The sequence below is a fragment of the Hyperolius riggenbachi genome, chromosome 4 (assembly GCF_040937935.1).
Source record: "Hyperolius riggenbachi isolate aHypRig1 chromosome 4, aHypRig1.pri, whole genome shotgun sequence".
In the NCBI taxonomy this organism is placed as follows: domain Eukaryota; kingdom Metazoa; phylum Chordata; class Amphibia; order Anura; family Hyperoliidae; genus Hyperolius; species Hyperolius riggenbachi.
Window position 1 is genome coordinate 272567593 of NC_090649.1, and position 20357 is coordinate 272587949.

General features: G+C 43.0%; 1 protein-coding gene across 2 annotated transcripts in view; it reads left to right on the forward strand.

Annotated features, from left to right (window-relative positions):
• The window catches only part of AFG1L (AFG1 like ATPase), a 204436-nt gene that overhangs the window by 72969 nt on the left and 111110 nt on the right, over positions 1 to 20357 (forward strand). For both annotated transcript variants that reach the window (XM_068231263.1, XM_068231262.1), the window contains exons 3-5: positions 10283 to 10334; positions 15329 to 15430; positions 18130 to 18260. In XM_068231263.1, coding sequence (XP_068087364.1) covers positions 10283 to 10334; positions 15329 to 15430; positions 18130 to 18260 — 285 coding nt within the window. The remainder of the gene's footprint in view (positions 1 to 10282; positions 10335 to 15328; positions 15431 to 18129; positions 18261 to 20357) is intronic.

Genomic DNA, 20357 nt, shown 5'->3' on the forward strand with positions numbered 1-20357 from the left:
CAAGGAGGTGGCGCACAAGTCCAGCAACCAAGAGGACTACAAGACAGCAAGGAATAACCTGAAGCGAGAACGGAATGCCGCAAAGGGGGAGTACGCAGAAAGGATAAGATGCAACCTGCGATCTAACGACACACGAGCTGTCTGGAAGGGCCTTAAAGCCACCACAAACTATAAGCCTCCCCCACAACACGCAACTCCCAGTACTGAGTTAGCCAAGGACCTCAGCAATTTTTACTGCAGGTTTGAGGATCAGGAGGCATTGGGGGAGCCAGCACACCCCACATCTAGTGCAGATGATCTCTCAGTCTCGAGCCCGCCACCTCCAGCTGTGAGTGAGGCTGATGGCCTCGCTAAACCCCAGGAAAGCCTCTGGCCCGGACGGCGTGTCACCAGCCTGTCTGAAAACATGCTCACACCAGCTGGCACCCATCCTCGCTTCCTTATTCTCCAAATCCCTCCAGGTCGGCAAAGTCCCTGCATGTTTCAAAAAGTCTACCATTATCCCTGTTCCCAAAAAAGCAAGGAAACTCTGACCTCTAACTACAGACCAGTGGCCCTGACATCCAACATCATGAAAACCTTTGAGAGAGTAGTCTTGTCACACATCAAGCTTGTTACCTCCCCAATGTGGATCCATACCAGTTTGCATACAGGGCAAACAGATCCACTGATGATGCTGTCAACATCTGCCTTGAGCTCACATACGACCACCTGGACAAACCTAACACATACGCCAGGATTCTCCTTCTGGACTTCAGCTCAGCCTTCAACACCATCTGCCCCCACATACTGTAGGACAATCTCACAGAGCTGAATGTCCATCCCACACTCCGCGGGTGGATCACAGACTTCCTGACTAACAGAACCCAAGTCGTTAAACTTGGGGAGGTCACCTCTCAACCAAGGACCACAAACACTGGGGCCCTGCAAGGCTGCGTCCTGTCGCCAATCCTGTTCTCCCTCTACACGAACTGCAGATCCAAGGAGAACTCTGTCAAGGTCATCAAATTTGCAGATGACACCACCATCGTTGGTCTAGTAACAATGATGAGCAGGCCTACCACCAGGAGGTTGAGAGTTTCCCAGTGGTGTAGGGAGAATAGGCTGGTCCTCAACTCATCCAAAACCGTAGAGCTGATTGTGTATTTCAGGAAGCATGCTCCCTCCCCCCCACCAATCTTTATCAACGGCACCGAGGTTGAAAGAGTAACCAGCGTTCGCCTTCTGGGCACCACCATCTCCAAAGACTTGAGCTGGAAGGCAAACACAGCCCTGACCCAGAAGAAAGCCCAGCAGAGGCTCTTCTTCCTCCACCAATTGAAGTTCGGCATGGCTCAAGAGCTACTAACATGTTTTTACACCGCCACCATCGAGTCCGTCCACTGCTCCTCCATCCTAGTCTGGTTCGCTGGCTCCTCCACCAGAGACAGGTACAAACTTCAGAGAGTCATTAGATCAGCAGAGAGAACCATTGGCAGACCTCTCCCCTCGCTTGTCCACCTCCACAACTCCAGGCTGCGCACAAGAGCACTGAGGATTGCCGGCGACCCCTCTCACCCAGGCCAGCTGTTCTTCTGCAGACTTCCGTTAGGCCGTAGGTTTCGGTCCATCGCCACCAAAACCTCAAGACACAGGAACTCTTTCTTTCCCTCAGCTTTCACCCTCCTGAACTCCCTGTAGGCCCTGCATTCCATCCCCTCACCACTGTATTCTGCACTGCACCTTGCCGCCCTGCTCGCTTTCTTATTTGCTTTTGTTTGCTTTTTTTGTTTTGCTTGTATTTATGCCTTGTTTGTTTATTCCTTTATGCACTTTATGCCCTGTATCTACAGTATACTCTGTTATCTATACTTTTATCTCTACTCTGTTAATTGCTGTGCCAAGCCCAATTCCGAGCATGACCCTGTCGTGCCTGGCGAATAAAAATGATTCTGATTCTGATTTATGGCTAATCAGCCGCAGCCGTCCCTGAGGTTTCAGTCTCCTGTCTGATGAGTCAGTTCAGCTGGACAGGAGAACCTAACCAGTCACATTTTCCCTGTAATACAGTTGGCTGGGAAGAGCCAGGGTGATAAGTTGCAGTTTGATTGCTGGGGTAGACAGACTTGAGCCATAGTCAGGACACTGGTCCAGTTACATGTCTCGGCTCTTACACGTAAAACATTACAGCTTTTTCAGTCCTGTACAGCAGGGCTACCAGGATGGCTTCCAGATTTTAGTACTTTTCTGTACTGAAATGTCACTGAGGGCTCTTTGCCATCAGGCACGCATTGAGTGACATCGGGAAGTTGCGGTGTGACTCTGTTAGCGGCAGTAGTTATAATTAACCCAACAGGAAAAGTGTAGCGCCGGACGATTAAAAGCTCCCGGCTGTGTCTTACCGCAACATGACAACGCAGCGTTAGATGTGAAATGTTAAAATGAAAGTCTATGGACTTTTATGTTACCTTGGTTAACGCAAACTATTGACTTTGCGTCAAAAGCAGGAAATCAGCGCAGATGTGAAAGAGCCCTGAGTAAACTATGTGCACATTGGTGGTATGAAATGCCAGCTCATAATTAATGCACTTCACATGGCTGTTAATATAGCCCCTGGACACCATCTGCAATACCCCACGATAGCCCCACCCTGCAGGAATAACATCAGTGTGAGTTAACAGCCATGTGAAATGCAATAATTATGAGCAGACACCCACTGGAGCCTGTATAGATGCTAAGCAAGTTTATGTGCACATGGTGTAATATGCTGTGTATTGGTTATTGCATGCAGTATTGCAGCTAGTGTGCAGGGGGCATATATGATCATGGGTAAAGAAAACAATTAAATGGCTAGATATTATATTATTGCACCTGCACACATAACGCCCATATGAAATAAGCCATGTGAAATGCAGTAATCATGAGCAGGGACACTGGAGCATATGTAGAGTAAAGGAAACCATATATCAGGCTACTTGGCGGCCGATCTACCATGTGATTTGATTATTTATTTTAATCTAATCAGATGACAATCAGTACCACACACTGCATGCCCAAACACTGCTACCAATTTTCAGGCTAAAATTGGTCACATATACCAGTCGTCCATGCTGCAAGATGTCGGCCTTCATGCGTGTGCGCTGAAGTAATGGCGAACGATATAGGGATGAATGATGAATGCGCTGTTTCCCCAGAGTATACAGGGAGTGCAGAATTATTAGGCAAATGAGTATTTTGACCACATCATCCTCTTTATGCATGTTGTCTTACTCCAAGCTGTATAGGCTCGAAAGCCTACTACCAATTAAGCATATTAGGTGATGTGCATCTCTGTAATGAGAAGGGGTGTGGTCTAATGACATCAACACCCTATATCAGGTGTGCATAATTATTAGGCAACTTCCTTTCCTTTGGCAAAATGGGTCAAAAGAAGGACTTGACAGGCTCAGAAAAGTCAAAAATAGTGAGATATCTTGCAGAGGGATGCAGCACAAAATGGCAAAGCTTCTGAAGCGTGATCATCGAACAATCAAGCGTTTCATTCAAAATAGTCAACAGGGTCGCAAAAAGCGTGTGGAAAAACCAAGGCGCAAAATAACTGCCCATGAACTGAGAAAAGTCAAGCGTGCAGCTGCCAAGATGCCACTTGCCATATTTCAGAGCTGCAACATCACTGGAGTGCCCAAAAGCACAAGGTGTGCAATACTCAGAGACATGGCCAAGGTAAGAAAGGCTGAAAGATGACCACCACTGAACAAGACACACAAGCTGAAACGTCAAGACTGGGCCATGAAATATCTCAAGACTGATTTTTCTAAGGTTTTATGAACTGATGAGTCTTGATGGGCCAGATGGATTGGCCCGTGGCTGGATTGGTAAAGGGCAGAGAGCTCCAGTCCGACTCAGATGCCAGCAAGGTGGAGGTGGAGTACTGGTTTGGGTTGGTACCATCAAAGATGAGCTTGTGGGGCCTTTTCGGGTTGAGGATGGAGTCAAACTCAACTCCCAGTCCTATTGCCAGTTTCTGGAAGACACCTTCAAGCAATGGTACAGGAAGAAGTCTGCATCCTTCAAGAAAAACATGATTTTCATGCAGGACAATGCTCCATCACACACGTCCAAGTACTCCACAGCGTGGCTAGCAAGAAAGGGTATAAAAGAAGAAAAACTAATGACATGGCCTCCTTGTTTACCTGATCTGAATCCCATTGAGAACATGTGGTCCATCATAAAATGTGAGATTTACAAGGAGGGAAAACAGTACACCTCTCTGAACAGTGTCTGGGAGGCTGTGGTTGCTGCTGCACGCAATGTTGATGGTGAACAGATCAAAACACTGACAGAATCCAAAGATGGCAGGCTTTTGAGTGTCCTTGCAAAAAAATGTGGCTATATTGGTCACTGATTTGTTTTATGAATGTCAGAAATGTATATTTGTGAATGTTGAGATGTTGTGTTCACTGTAAAAATAATTGAAATGGGTATATATTTGTTTTTTGTTAAGTTGCCTAATAATTATGCACAGTAATAGTCACCTGCACACACAGATATCCCCCTAAAATAGCTAAAACTAAAAACTACTTTCAAAAATATTCAGCTTTGATATTGAGTTTTTTTGGGTTCATTGAGAACATGGTGGTTGTTCAATAATAAAATTGTTCCTCAAAAATACAACTTGCCTAATAATTCTGCACTCCCTGTACATGTGCATTTATACATTTACCGGTCCTGTCTCGCCCACTGCGTGATGCCCATCCGCCTTCCTCTTCCATTTGCGCCTCATATGCTGCCAGCATATAGGGCATGTGTGACATCGACCGCACCACGCGCTAATTGTCCTACCTGACTACTTTTTTTTATGCCACCACCCATCTGGGAAGAACACTGGAGGTGATAGTTGACTCTAATCTAAACATTTGCTAGCCAAATGTAATAATTATTTTGATTACCATTTAAAAATTTTTTTATTGTACTTTTGTCTTCACATAAGCATGTTTTTCTTTTTTTATTAAATTGATTGCATAATTTATATTTATTATAAGAACGTAAGTGATGAAGTGACTGTACCCTCCCAGATGGTAATCTTCAATGTGACGTGCCCGGCTGGCGATCCCGCAGCACTCCGGATCATTCAGCAAATCAAAATAGAAAAAGCCGGCACCATCTAGATAAATCTTCTGCTCTTTTATTCGTCAAAGCATTTCCAGTAAATAATGCGACGTTTCAAGGCTGCACGCCTCTTTATCAAGCTTTAGCTGGAGGTTACAATCATAAGAAACATACACTGGCATTTATAGCAAACATGGTTGACAACAGCCAATCAATTCAAATTACTAGCCACCAATCAAAATGATCCCGCTATATCGGACCTGATGGGGAACTTGCATGTGGCTGCTATGATAGGACACACAGGTTGGATCCTCCCATCTCTTCAGCCCCTCCTGGTCGCATGTACCATGACCTCCCTGGTCCGCCCATCATCACTCCCACTCCACCCGTCCGCTCTCGGCGGACCTGATGGGGAACATGAGTGACGTCGCACCAGGGGCGACGCCGAAGCGCCGTCCCGGCGCGTCTAGGCGGATACTTGGGAGACGCAAGCGGCAAATGGCCGCTGACGTCACCCATCAGATGTTGAGGAGGCCCGGAGCGCCGACCAATCAGAGCTGTCTATACCAATGTGGCATATCTATTGCGTCCAGTAATCCGCATATGCGCATCCACTCTGATGCAACTGTAGCATCTATCACGTCTAACCATCCGCATATACGGCACATCTATCACATCTAATGATCCACATACACGCATCCACTCGGATGTTTTTGAACATCATTCGTAAAATGAAACCTCTACAGGGTTCATGCTTGTTGGTGACATTGGATGTGGAGAGCCTCTACACCTCCATCCCACACAATGGGGGAGTAGAGACTATTCATTACATGTTGGAAACAGCGTCTGATTTTTCAGACACTCAGATCAAATTTATCTGTGATTTGTTGAGGATTGTGTTGCAGTTCAACTATTTTAGGTTTGATGATACTTTTTATTTGCAGGTCAGGGGTACGGCAATGGGGTCGAATGTGGCCCAGTCCTACGCAAACCTCTTTATGGGAGTGTACAAGGAGATGTTCGTATACACCAATGGGTTATTTCAGAAATACGCCAAACAGTGGCATAGATATATAGATGTTTTTTGCGTGTGGGCGGGGCCACATTCGACCCTTGTTTCTTTTGTCGATGAACTGATGGGCAGATGTCCAACGATTAGACTTACTATTCATTCGTCTGTGGAGGAAGTGAGCTTTCTTGATACATTGGTTAGACGGAGTGGAGATAGGTTGACCACCGACCTCTATGTCAAGCCAACGGATGTGAACTCCCTTCTCCATTACGGGAGTTTCCATCCGATGGCTACTAGGGGTTCGGTTCCCATCAGTCAATTCCAGAGAATAAACCATATAGTTGAGGATGAGGGGATGCGGGCCAGGAGACTTGACGAGATGCAAAGCAAATTTGAAACTAGGGGATATCCAACACATATCCTACAAAAGGCACGTGCTAGGACAACTGGACAATTTGGGGGACAGAGTAACAGACAGCGGATACATAATCGTATCCCCTTTGTTACTAGATACAACACCCATAGCTCTAACATAGCGATGATTATACGACGACACTGGCATCTATTGACCGATAGCTTCCCTGAGATTGAGCAGTTTAGGAACCCCCCACTTATATCATATAGAAAACCACCGACACTTAGGGACCGATTAGTACATGCGGACATGACCTCAGATACTGGTACAGTACAGACACATAGAAGGGGGACTTATCCCTGCTTAAACTGTGTCCATTGCAGTTCTGTAATTAAGGGTTCGTTTTTTACACACCCTCATCAAGGTACTAGAATTTCAATAAAGGGGTGGCATACATGTGACTCAGACTATGTAGTTTATGCCCTTAAGTGCCCGTGTGGCCTATTATATGACTATTCAGAAACTTAAAAAGAGACTGTCATCACACAAACATGCCATTAGGGAACGACTTATAGATCAGGCAGTACCATACCACTTTGTACAGGCAGGTCACCATGTTAGCCAATTAAGATTTATGGTCATTGAACAGGTTACACAATTAAGAAGAGGGGGCGACCGATTGAAAAAACTGCTTTGGAGGGAGGCGTACTGGATTAAAAGACTGGACACAATGGAGCCTAGGGGCTTAAACAGGGAACTTGACCTGTTGCCCTTTTTGTAATTTTGCTCCATTGTGCCCAGTCTTTACTGTACTTTGATATGCTTTATTGAGCTTTGTTATTGGAACACTTTGTCCAACAGCTGTGTGCCTTAATCTAGAAGGCTCTTATATGGACAATATTGAACATTATATGGAATATTGAATTCCTTCTCTACTTCCCCCCCCCCCCCACCCCTTTCCTTTTTTCCTTTCCCTTTTCCTTTCCCCCCCTTTTCCCTTTTCCCTCTCCTTCCCTTCCTCCCCTACCCCTCTCCCAATTCCCTTCCCCCCCCCCCCCCTTTTTCCTTTTCCCTCCCCTCCCTGGTTTGTTTGCTACAATAGCCCTGGTCCCTAGTCTAATACCAAGTGCAGCTAGCGTAAGTGTGTTTATTTTATTAATCAGCTATGTGTTAATTACGCATCCGAGTGGATGCGTGTATGTGGATCATTAGATGTGATAGATGTGCCGTATATGCGGATGGTTAGACGTGATAGATGCTACAGTTGCATCAGAGTGGATGTGCATATGCGGATTACTGGACGCAATAGATATGCCACATTGGTATAGACAGCTCTGATTGGTCGGCGCTCCGGGCCTCCTCATCTGATGGGTGACGTCAGCGGCTATTTGCCGCTTGCGTCTCCCAAGTATCCGCCTAGACGCGCCGGGACGGCGCTTCGGCGCCGCCCCTGGTGCGACGTCACTCATGTTCCCCATCAGGTCCGCCGAGAGCGGACGGGTGGAGTGGGAGTGATGATGGGCGGACCAGGGAGGTCATGGAGCATGCGACCAGGAGGGGCTGAAGAGATGGGAGGATCCAACCTGTGTGTCCTATCATAGCAGCCACATGTAAGTTCCCCATCAGGTCCGATATAGCGGGATCATTTTGATTGGTGGCTAGTAATTTGAATTGATTGGCTGTTGTCAACCATGTTTGCTATAAATGCCAGTGTATGTTTCTTATGATTGTAACCTCCAGCTAAAGCTTGATAAAGAGGCGTGCAGCCTTGAAACGTCGCATTATTTACTGGAAATGCTTTGACGAATAAAAGAGCAGAAGATTTATCTAGATGGTGCCGGCTTTTTCTATTTTTATTTATTATAAGAACCAAATTTAAATAAGTAGGGCAATCTCTGCCATATTTTTTGTGTGTCTAAAGAAAATTGTGCTTACATGTGGTCTATATATTGTCACCCAATTTTATCTTTTAATCATATGAGCAAGAATAGTTTGAAAATCATAGTGTTTTCTGGAGCTAACACCTAAAAAAGGCATCAAATTAGCAACACAATGTGTCCAGCTGCAGCATAAAACAGATGTTGCACATTAAGATAAAATGAGGTCTGCTAGACCCTTATAATTTTGCATCTGGCATATTGTAGCTAAACCGTTTTTTCTGCTGGATGGTGCAACCGTAAAAACATATATTTATTGTTCTTGCCCTACCTTTCCAAGCATTTCGCATTATTTATGTATTTAATTCAGTACAAACTTTACTTTTTAAATTTAATGTGCCCATCAAAGTACAGCGCTTGATGTTCATGAAAGTTTCATTGTATGTTCTCTTATAACAACATTGATGATTTGGCCTACATGTCTGGTATACATCTGGGTTTATGCTAAAGCTGACCACACAAACCATAGAATGCTTAAAATGGACAACCACATTCAATACCGCCTAAATTCCTTGTTCAGATTCACACTTGTAGTTAAATTGGGTGTTCAGGTTTATGCAGGCACATGTTGGCACTCTTCATACTGATTTATCTTGAGACCTAGTGCTGATGTCCTGACCATAAGTCTCTACAGGATCCCTCAGGCATAAAAATACTGTTTGATGTTATCTGAAGTCTTCTGTCACCCTTAGGCCTCGTTCACATCAATTAGCGCAGATGGCAGTCGTCTGCACTACTGATCCCATTCATTACTGTAAATCTTTCAGCGCTGCGATTTCCGAAAAAGGCACGCGTCAGTGCAATGGCACATCACACTGCTGCGCAGCACATGTGATGGGAACGGTGGAAGTGCTGTCTATGCACTTCTACCGTTCCTGTGTGTTGCACACTGTACGCATTGCCGAAATGCTCACGGCAGAGCGTATAGTGGGAACGAGGCCTCATGCTTGGTAAATAAAATGGTTATCCAAGCACACTTGGTCTGTATACAAACTTCCAGTTTGCTCAGTGACTGAAGAAAAATCTGCGTGCCGTTTCCTTGTGCACATGTATTCCCTGCAGGTGTGGAGTTGCAACAGCTAGGGGTGGTGGCAAAATAATCTAAAACAATTGATCTGTTCTTCTGCTAGCTGCATTGCTACGCAATTGAAAGGTTACCTGATCGTACAATTCCTAGCTGTATCGAGCAGCAAATAAGTCTGCATGAGACTTTACACTCCAGGGGTAAATGATGTGCCAGTAGCTAGATATATAAACAAGAAACTTGTTCTGCACTTATGTTCTACTGGTACAGGTTTCCCCCAACTCTACAAGTTAATCTCTGTGGTCTCCGATAGCAGTGGAATGAGAGGCGACAATGGCTTCCTTATTTACATGTATTTTTGGTCTTGTTGCTAGATGGGCAAACTTCAGATCAGCGATTTAGAACTTGGTGAAACTCATAGGCATCCATTTCATAGACCAATTACAAGCTTACTTGCTACAACCCATTGAGCCCCTGGAGAGAAAAGGCATTAAAAGTGTCTACTGACCAATTTGTCATTGGCTGATAATGTATGTAACCCATTGTGTTGGAAAGATCTAGCACAGTTCTTGTGGCAGTTCTTTAGAGACTCTGATCTATGGAATTACTAGATAGAAGATGCTGATTCCCCCAATTTTTGCCATATTTCATGCCTTAATAGTCCATTCCACTCTTCCCTTTACCTTACTAGATTTTACCACTACCTGTGTCATTTTCTTTATTTCCTTCTGATTACCTTCTCTTTTGGTTTTAGCCTAAAAATGGACCTTGTAAATATGTTTATTATAAGAATTTTAAAAGTTGGTGGTTAGCTGATATTTAGCGAAGCATAACTGAAGTTTGTGTTGCTTCTTATCCTTTTTCAGTTTTTCACACAACAAAAAACTCCCAGAGGGCTCTATGTTTATGGAGATGTAGGTAAGTGGCACAGTATTGAAAATTATGCATACATTTACAGATTGCAAATGAGATTTCTATAATTGTTTTCCTATGTGAAATATGAATATCTAAAGTGCTCATCGCCCTCCTCTTGAGGGCTACAGCCAACACAGTCAATGTTAGAAACTTGTGCTCCCCATTCTGAAGCATGGACCCCTTAAATGTTCTATGTAAATCATGAAGCCTTGGCATTTTGAGATGTGCATAGCCACTTCTACCAAACTTAAATCCAGTAATCAGACACTCAGGTCATGTGTATTGTACAGCAGGGGAAAAGAACTTTGGCCACCACAAATGGAGCACCAAAGATTCACTATACGTTTTGCAGCAGTACAGGATGAATTTAGTAGCCTCCTTTAACCACTGGACCACTGAGGGGTTTTTACTCCTTTAGGACCAGAGAAATTTTCACCTGTCAGTGCTTGTCCCTTTCTTTTGCCCATAACTTAATCACTACTGATCACAACAAAATGATCTATAGCTTGGTTTTTTGTTTTTTTTCACCACCAATTAGACTTTCTTTGGGAGGTACATTATGCTAAGAATAATTTTATTATAAATGCATTTTAATTGGAATAATATGACAAACATTTATTTCTCAGTTTTCGGCCATTATAGTTTAAAAATAAAATGTTCTACTGTGGATAAAACCCACACATTTTATTTGCCCATTTGTCCCGGTTATTGCAATGCTTAAAATATTTCCCTAGTACAATGTATAGCGCCAATATTTTATTTGGAAATAAAGGTGCATTTTTTTCAGTTTTGCGTCCATCATTAATTAGAAGCCCACACATTAAAAAAAATATAAAAATAATATACCCTCTTGACTTGCATATTAAAAAAAGTTTGGTCCCTAAGGTGCCATTTATGTATTTTTTTTGTATGTTAATTTAAGTTGTTTGGTATTTTTATTAAAATGTATTTAGGTGTAATTTTACTATTTGGCTACAAGATGTCCTCGTGCATTTTCCGTTTCGCGTACGTGAGTATGTGAATTGGAAGTAATGCGTGGCACTGTAACAGAAGATACAATAACGCAAGCATCTCATAGATGCCAGCGTTCATTGACACAGAGACTTAGATTAATGAATGAGAACTGCGTTCCCATTCATTCATCTCCCCCTTAACGGGAGGTAACGGGAGAGCGTGGCGGCCGTCCACCACTGAAGACTGATATTCACGGCCCTGGGACTTCAAATGAAGTTTTCCCAGGCCATGATTTTACTGCTCCTGGTGTAGTAAGTGGTTAAAAAGAAAATGGAAGTGATGTGAAATCTTGCGCTAGTCACCGACAGTTGTCGGCAGAAAACACTCCACTATAGCTGCTCCTCAACACTGCCTGAAGGGTGATAATTGTAGTTACAAGAAAAACAGATTGAGGTGTGCTCCATACAAAGAATAAAAGAAACACTTGATTGAAAGTAGTGTGTGGTGAACCTTTTTCAATGGGATTAGCCCCAAATGTGTCAGGTGGCAGCCTCTTCCTCCCCTCTAACAGCGGTGGTCATCCGAGATGGTAGATGGACTACTGGTGCCTCCGTCGGGTGACCATGTGCTAGTGACATCACAACGTGTTTGACAGGTGAGTCACTGGCACGCACACATCGCTTTAAAAAGTGTGGGAAAGCGAATAATGAAAATACGTTACAATGTTAACGTATGCAGGACTTCCGCTGGCAGTGACTTAAAGAGTTGTGGGTGAAGACTAGGTAAAGGTCCTGAGAATAAAAAAGGACTGAACAAAGCTAATTTGTCTTTTTTAAAAATATACCTCGATTTTAGTGGTATGGGATGGAATCGGCCTCCCCCTTTCAGGCACCAAAATTGATATGTGCCTGGATACTGTGAGGGGAGAGGGGTGGATGTAGCAGATGAGCCTTATTCATTAAGGGGTGTTTTTGTTTTTGCAATAGCCCCAGTGTCTTTTTAAAAAGATCCAAGATGTGTGTATATTAGTTGTTAGTATTAAATATCAATGAGTCTTTTAGAATATAAATTGAGATTTTTGCAATGTAATTACTTTGTAGATTTAATTTTTAGCGATGTTTCCCTTTAAGCCCGGTTATGTGGCAGTCTCCTCTCTGATCTAGCCATTCAGAATTTCCCTTCCCCCATCCCTTTTTCTTTCCCATTCCCATGTTCCTTCCCCCATCCCTCCCCTCCTTTGTGTGGTGTGATTTGGAGAGTTACGGCCATGTATTAGCGCCGACAAAGGGGGTGGCTCGGTGGGTGCATTCAGCGCTCTGGGATCCGCCCCCTGCCTTCATTGTCGGCGCTCACCTAATGCGGAGACCTGGGTCAGGAATTGGGCATGCGTGGCCCACGTCACTTCCGCAATGATCCGGGCTGCATGGAGCGTACAGACCGGCGCTTCATTGTGAGGCGCGGCTGAGGCGCTTTCGTGTGTACACAATTTATGGCGTGGGGTAGCACCGCTATCCCCTACGGCAGATCTCACACGGTTCTATGCCCTGAAGAGCCAGGTATCCCGGGCGAAACCGGTCAGCTTTATCCATCCACATGGCCCTATACAGTCCAGCCCAACCTGCCTTTATTGGATGTCGGAGTATCAGTGCTTAAACGGCTCAAGACGGGGGATCCCCAAGTACAGGCCTTTATCAAAGATGCGGTAGCTATATATTTAATTGCAGTATTTGTATAGCGCCTTTCTCCTGTCGGACTCAAATCGCTTGCGAGGCAGCTACTAGAGCGCACTCAGTAGGCAGTAACAGTGTTAAGGAGACTTGCCCAAGAAACTCCTTACTGAATAGGTGCTGGCTTACTGAACAGGCAGAGCCGATATTTGAACCCAGGTCTTCTGTGTCAGAGCCCTTAACCATTACACTATCCAGCCACATATATTGGTCTTTCCATTCTAACTATATACTCTGGAATACAAGTTGGCTTGGACACTTAGAAACATAGTGACACCTGCATAGTGTTGTACCACTTGAGTCCTTAACAAGTAAGATGTTGCGATTGGACATCTGGCTTTTTTGATAACATTGGACTCCTTTCTATATACAGTTCAAATCCTTATATCTATGATATAGATGCTGCGATTGAGCATCATTACACCAGTGACTGTGCAACTTATGTCAAGAGACTTGTTAGCACCATCCTCTGTTTATTTGAACACACTGTGCAAGTTGGTCTGCATATTGCTCTATCCTTCTGCAGAGGTTGCTATCAGAACACTACTACCATTGCTATGATGCGACTCTATACATCTAAAAGCTACTTGTTTATCGGATTGATGTTGCTACCTGAACATTTCGCTTAGATATATACTTTATGGTGACTCCTCAATTTTTGCACTAGTGGCTGGATATTGGGCATTGTGTTAAAGTAGACAGTGTTTTATACTGCCTTTCTTTAGGGGTTTTATATATGTTATTTAGAACATTTTATTGAATTAATAAACATTTTTGTATATTTCATACTTACATGATTCATTGAGTGCTTTGACTGGCAGACTTCTGTCTGCTTTCTTCCAAATCCTTTTTAAAAAGACACTTTGGCATGCAGAATGGGAGCAGTTCCTATATGGAAATGACAGAAGGGCAGAATTCTACAAAACAAAATAGCACTACATAGAAGTATGCAGAAAGAGGCAAGTACCAAAGAAGGGATACTGATAACAATAGAAAATAACGTCTGGCAATAAAGGAAAGTGGGAGGTGGGAAGGGGCAGGTAACTACAGGACCCACCCAGCACAATTTTAATGTACCGTATTTTGCGGAATATAAGACGCTCCGGCATATAAGACGCACCTAGATTTAGAAGGCAAAAATCAGGAAAAAAAAAAAAACTAAACCTAGGTGCGTCTATGTTGCAGGGGTGTCTTATGGACCTTTAAACCCCCCAAAACTGTCTCTATCTAAGCTGAACTGCTCATCTACACTAAATCCTGCTACACTACACTTCACTTACCCCTGCTGCCCCCACCAACTACACTACACGAACTAACCCCTGCAGCCAACCCAAACTACACTACACTTCACTAAGTAACCCCTGTAGAAACCCAAACTACACTACACTACTACACTACACTTCACTAACTAACCCCTGCAGCCAACCCAAACTACACTACACTAACTAAATCCTGCACCCAACACAAACTACACTACACTTTGCCCCTGCAGCATCTCACCTGATCCTGCTGCCGCGATCCTGTCCTCCTCCGCCTGACTGCCGACTTCCAAGGGTCATCTGAGGGTCCCAACTGTGGTCATCTGAGGGTCCCAGCCATCCTATCCAGAATCCCGGCTCTTCAGTGTCCCAGTCGCCAGATTGTCTTCACTGCAGACAGCAGCCATGCGGTAATCACGCGCTGCTGCCTCGCCGACATCCTCCATGGTAACGGCGTCCTCTTCCTAGTTACGGTGCCCCCTTCTGTGTGACGAGCAGCGCATGTGCGCCTGACGTCATGCGTGACCCCGGCGCACGTGCGCCTGAAGTCATGCGTGACCCGGCGCACATGCGCCGCTCGTCACACAGAAGGGGGCACCGTAACTAGGAAGAGGACGCCGTTACCATGGAGGGTGTCGGCGAGGCAGCAGCGCGTGATTACCGCATGGCTGCTGTCTGCAGTGAAGACGATCTGGCGACTGGGACACTGAAGAGCCGGGATTCTGGATGGGATGGCTGGGACCCTCAGATGACCACAGCTGGGACCCTCGGATGACCCTTGGATGGCGGCAGTCAGACGAAGGAGGCGAGGATCGCGGCTGCAGGAACCGGTAAGTATGTTTTGGGGCCCAAATACCGTACCTTTAGAATATAAGACGCACCCACTTTTTCCCCCTAGTTTTGGGGAAGAAAAAGTGCGTCTTATATTCCGAAAAATACGGTATTTACTGCAAAATGTACTGACGTGCAATGCATGAAAGTTTGTGCATTGCTAATTAAGATCATGTATTTAAAGAATGAGAATCTGAACTTGAGGCCCTAATTTCTTTTTTTCAAGGTACTGGAAAAACTATGGTGATGGATATGTTTTTTACACACGTTGAAGTAGAAAAGAAAAAGCGTGTGCACTTCCATGGATTTATGCTTGATGTGCATGAAAGTAAGTTGGTCACATAATGATTCACTGCTATTTTGAAAATGCTAATTAATAGAGAAAATTGCAAATAATGGAGGCTGTAGATAAAAAAATTAAATTAACCACTTCAGCCTTCAGTCATTTTCACTTTATGCATCTGAGCAATTTTCACCTCCCATTCATTAGCCTATAACTTTATCACTACTTATCACAATGAACTGTTCTATATCGTTTCTTCCGCCACCAATTAGGCTTTCTTTGGGAGGTACATTTTGCTAAGAGCCACTTTACTGTAAATGCATTTTAACAGGAAAAATAAGAAAAAAAAAACTGAAAAAAATTCATTATTTCTCAGTTTTCCGCCATTATAGTTTTAAAATACATGCCTCCATAATTAAAACTCACGTATTGTATTTGCCCATATGTCCTGGTTATTACACTGTTAAAATTATGTCCCTATCACAATGTATGGCGACAATATTTTATTTGGAAATAAAGGTGCATTTTTTCCGTTTTCCATCTATCACTATTTACAAGTTTAAAATAAAAAAAAATATAGAAATATTTCATCTTTACATTGATATTTAAAAAGTTCAGACCCTTAGGTAAATATTTACTTTTTTTTTTTTATTTTTTTTATTGTAATGTGTGTTTTTTTTTTTTTTTTTAATTTTTTTTTATTAAACATTTTATTTGGGTATTTTTGGGAGGGTGGGATGTAAACCATAGTTTTATAATGTAAATGTGTCTTGAGTTTTATTTTTTCACTTTTAGTTGTAGTTTTACTTTTTGGCCACAAGATGGCGGCCATGAGTTTGTTTACATGACGTCAATCTAAGTGTAACACACGCTTAGAGCAACGCATGGGGTACGTTAGAGCCAGAAAAGGCGACGTTTCCGAAAGAAGCTGTCGCTTTTTCAGCGGGGGAGAGGAATCAGTGATCGGGCACCATAGCCCGATTCACTGATTGCCAGGCTAACGAACCGCGGCCGGGAGCGCGCGCGTGCACGGCCGCGGGAGCGTACATGGCCTCCTGGGCGTAGCTAGTACGTCCAGGAGGCCAAAGTAGTTAAGATAACATGACCTGATAACCTTTATTATTGTAATGTTCTAATTCTTTCAAAGGTCAGTATTTTCTTCTGATTATGCTCTTTACATCTAAAAATCACTTTTGTATGTTGAAGGAAAACTGTTTTTGTTAAATCTGTTAAAATATTTACACATGCTATCTTGTAATTAAATGTTATTATAAATTACCTCTCTGTTTGATTCTACGACTTGCAACCAAAGGTGTAGCTACTGGGGGAGTAGTGCTTGTACATGCAGTGTATCTAAAGGCGTGTACACACGCCATATTTTTACTAACGATGAGTCCCGTCAGACCCTCCTGCAGGGCAATCGTTCTGCAGACAGTAGCACGTGAGTACAGGCTGTTGGCAGACTGATAACACTGTGTTTGACTGATCCGCTCGGCGGATCCGTCACAAAACAGTCTTCTCAGTCTGCCATCAGCCTGTACTCGCGTGCTACTGTCTGCAGAACTATTGCCCCGCAGGAGGGTCTGACGGGACTTATCGTTAGTAAAAATATGGCGTGTGTACGCGCCTTTAAAGAAACACTGAAGTGTCTTTTTGTACCTTATTTTCGTATGCAGTCAGCTTCAGCATTAAATATCTTGTTCTGCCGTGGGAATGCAGCGACTCCGCTTGGAATTTTAATACTGAAGCTGAACGCAGAAGGAAATAAGGTACAAAAGACACCTCAGTGTCTCCTTAAAAGCACCTCCGTTTCACTATGCACTAATCTCCTCTCAGGGTTCCTAACATCACAGGAGTACCAACTGTGGCAATGGAGACCTGGGGAGAAGGGGGGCTTACAGGAGAGATGGGGTAATGAACATGATTATGCAGTGACAGGGTTATTGCTGTCGGGAGGAAGGGTCATGGTGGCCACCCTTGTAATGGGGTGGGGGGGGGGGGAGGAGGAGGTGGAGGAATAAGTCATGGAGTACCCACTGTTATGGAGTGGTCGACAAAAGTGCTGGTGTCCCAAATGCTCATTGGTGCGTCACATGGCTACCGGCTTATAGCACGGGGAAATCTTATCAATCCCACGTCCAGTTAGGAACTTAGTTCAGTGGCTTGTGTTGCTTATCCCTAAAGGAATGGGAATGGAGTTAATCTCCGTGAATTGTTTTATCACCCAATCCAAATTATGGGGTGTATTCGTTAAGTTGCTCTGCTAAAGTAGTGCAGCTTAATGAGAGTGAGTTATGTGTGCTACGTGCGCTGCTAACTTACTCGCGCTCCTTTTAAGTAACTGTCTCTCCACTGAACACGCCCTGAACCCCAGGGGGTCCAGTGGCTTTAATTGACCTGATCCCCGAAGTTTTATTGGCCCAATAGGCTTCCTGTCACCTGACTGGCTGCCTATTGGGCCAATTAAAGTGTGGGGATCACGTCCTATGAAGCCACTGGCCCCGACGGGGCTCAGTGCAGGTTCAGCAGAGCAGCAGCTTTAGAAGTTTCACGAGTGCGCTCCTCTTTAAGCTCTGCAGCTTAATGAATCAACTCCTTTGTTTTTAGTTTTTGTTTTATTGCTCTTATTTTTTTTTCTTTTTTTTTTTTTTTTTTTTTTAAATAAAGTTTTTCTGTACTCTCATACACAAAATCACTTATTTGACACTGTGCATAAACAAAGTGTGAAATGTTTCTTTTTCCAGGAATACATCGCCTTAAAAAAAGTTTACCAAAAAGGAAGGCAGGATTTATGGCCAAAACCTACGATCCCATTGCTCCTATTGCAGAAGAAATTAGCGAGGAAGCCAGTTTGTTGTGTTTTGATGAGTTCCAGGTAAGTAATGGGTGGTTGACACTGGCTCTTTGTAAGTTGCATGTGCAGTTCCTTACAATCCTATCCTTTGACTTAAAAGCAGGTCTTTGGTCTTGAAGGCAAAAATTAGTGCAAACTGCTAAAGTCTTTAAGATGCTTATCCAGTTTTGTTTAGTTTTTTTTTTTTTCTTTTATTTGATAAACCTTGTTTTAGCGCATCATGTGCCATTGCCACTTCTCAGTGTTTGCCATCTAGCCATGCCTAATGGCAATGCCTCTCAGCTGTAGTCTGGAAAGGCAGTTTGGTCAGAAATTTTACACATGTAGATAACCAGTAGAATTTTCTTTTCTCTGATTACATTGCCTATCCAAAATGCAATTGGCAAGGACTTCCTGTTTCCTCAGCCTAGGCTAGATAAAGGATCTGGCACTGCCAATTTTTTTATAGAAATTGGTAAAATGTAAGATTTTTCTTCATTAACCATGAAGTGGCGGTGAGGTATACCTAAAAATAACTGTTTAGACTTCAGATCTGCTTTAACAATGTAGTCACAACAAAATCAATAATATTCATAGAATTGTGTGTTAGGTTTTTTTATATAATGGTTTTTCATAGACCTATAATATAGCTAGTTTTGATTTGTTATGCAGTATGTTATATGTTTAATTTGTTTAATCTGGGTTTTAACAGACAAAAAAATGTTATCTCATACTTGAAATAAATGACTTCTAATGTTGTTCAGTACAGCAGGTACATTGTCAACTGTATGAAGAAACACACAGAAAAGTCTGAATTTTCAGCAGGATGCTTCTTTTGTGCCAACACTAATTGCTGGTTATATATGCTTATATTTGCTATTCATTACGTGGCTCTGTACCAATCAGCAGATGACAGTCTCAGCCACTTACACATGTAAATTAACTATTAGATTTTTCTTTCCTCTTTTTTTCTTACTTAAGTGAGTCATAATAGAAAGCAACTCTAGGTCATAATAAATCTATTCTCTTAAATGCTAATGAAATTTCTCCATTCTCTTCATTAGTAGACTGCCATTAGTGGTAATTTGTAGCCTTCGCTTTTGTTCTATGGTATAATGATTGCTGGATACTATAAAAAAAACTATTACAAGAATACATCGCTCATTGTTTTCCTGCTTACTTCTCTAGCTCTGAAACAGAGCTGTAATTTTACAGTATAAGTAAGGGGACAAGATCAAAAGAGAGTAAATTGGCAAGCAAGCACATCAAGTGACTCTTGCTTTATTAATTAGATAGCTTTTACAAATCAATTTATTCTCCTAAGGCAAAAGGCATTCGCATTGTGCAGCATCAAAACACTACATTATAGCCTAGGGCAGATCTTTTTTTCAGGTTTTTTTTTTTTTTTTCAATCTCCATCATCGATCTCCTAGTTTGGTATAAACCTCAGTCTTCTGATACAAATATTAGTAAAGCTTTCCAATCACTGGTACAGAAATAATTTTAATTACTGTGAAATCATAACTTAAGACCTATAGTACGTTGTTAAATTTAAAAGGCAAGCCATTTAGGTAATTTTAAACTGTACTGTATTTTTAGGCAATTGCTTTACAATAGCTGGGTCGTTAACCAGAGACTAAGCACCCTCATGTATTTTACCATATATATCAGTGGGAACATTAGAGAAAACGACTACCCTGCTCGGTTTCATTCTTCACTGCTCAGCCTGCTTCTAATCAGCCCTGATAAAATCCCTGACTGAGCATTCAATCTGGCTTTGCTCAGGAATCATTATAGCCGAGTCTGTCTTCTCTGATGTATTTTCAAGCCCAAGCCTTCCCCCTTCTGGCTCTGCTATAATGACTCAGCTATGATTCCTGAGCAAAGCCAGACTGAATGCTCAGTTGGGGATTTTATCAGGGCTGATTAGAAGCAGGCTGAGCAGTAAATGAGACAGAGAGCAGGGTAGGTGTTTTCTCTAATGTTCCCACTGAAAAATATGGTGAAATACATGAGGGTGCTTCGTCTCTGGTTCACTTTAAGTTTTTGTGAATCCTTTAAGATTTTCTTTATTTATATATTTTTTTTTTATACAGTAATCCTCTATAAATTGAATCAGTGTTTGTACATTGTAAAGTC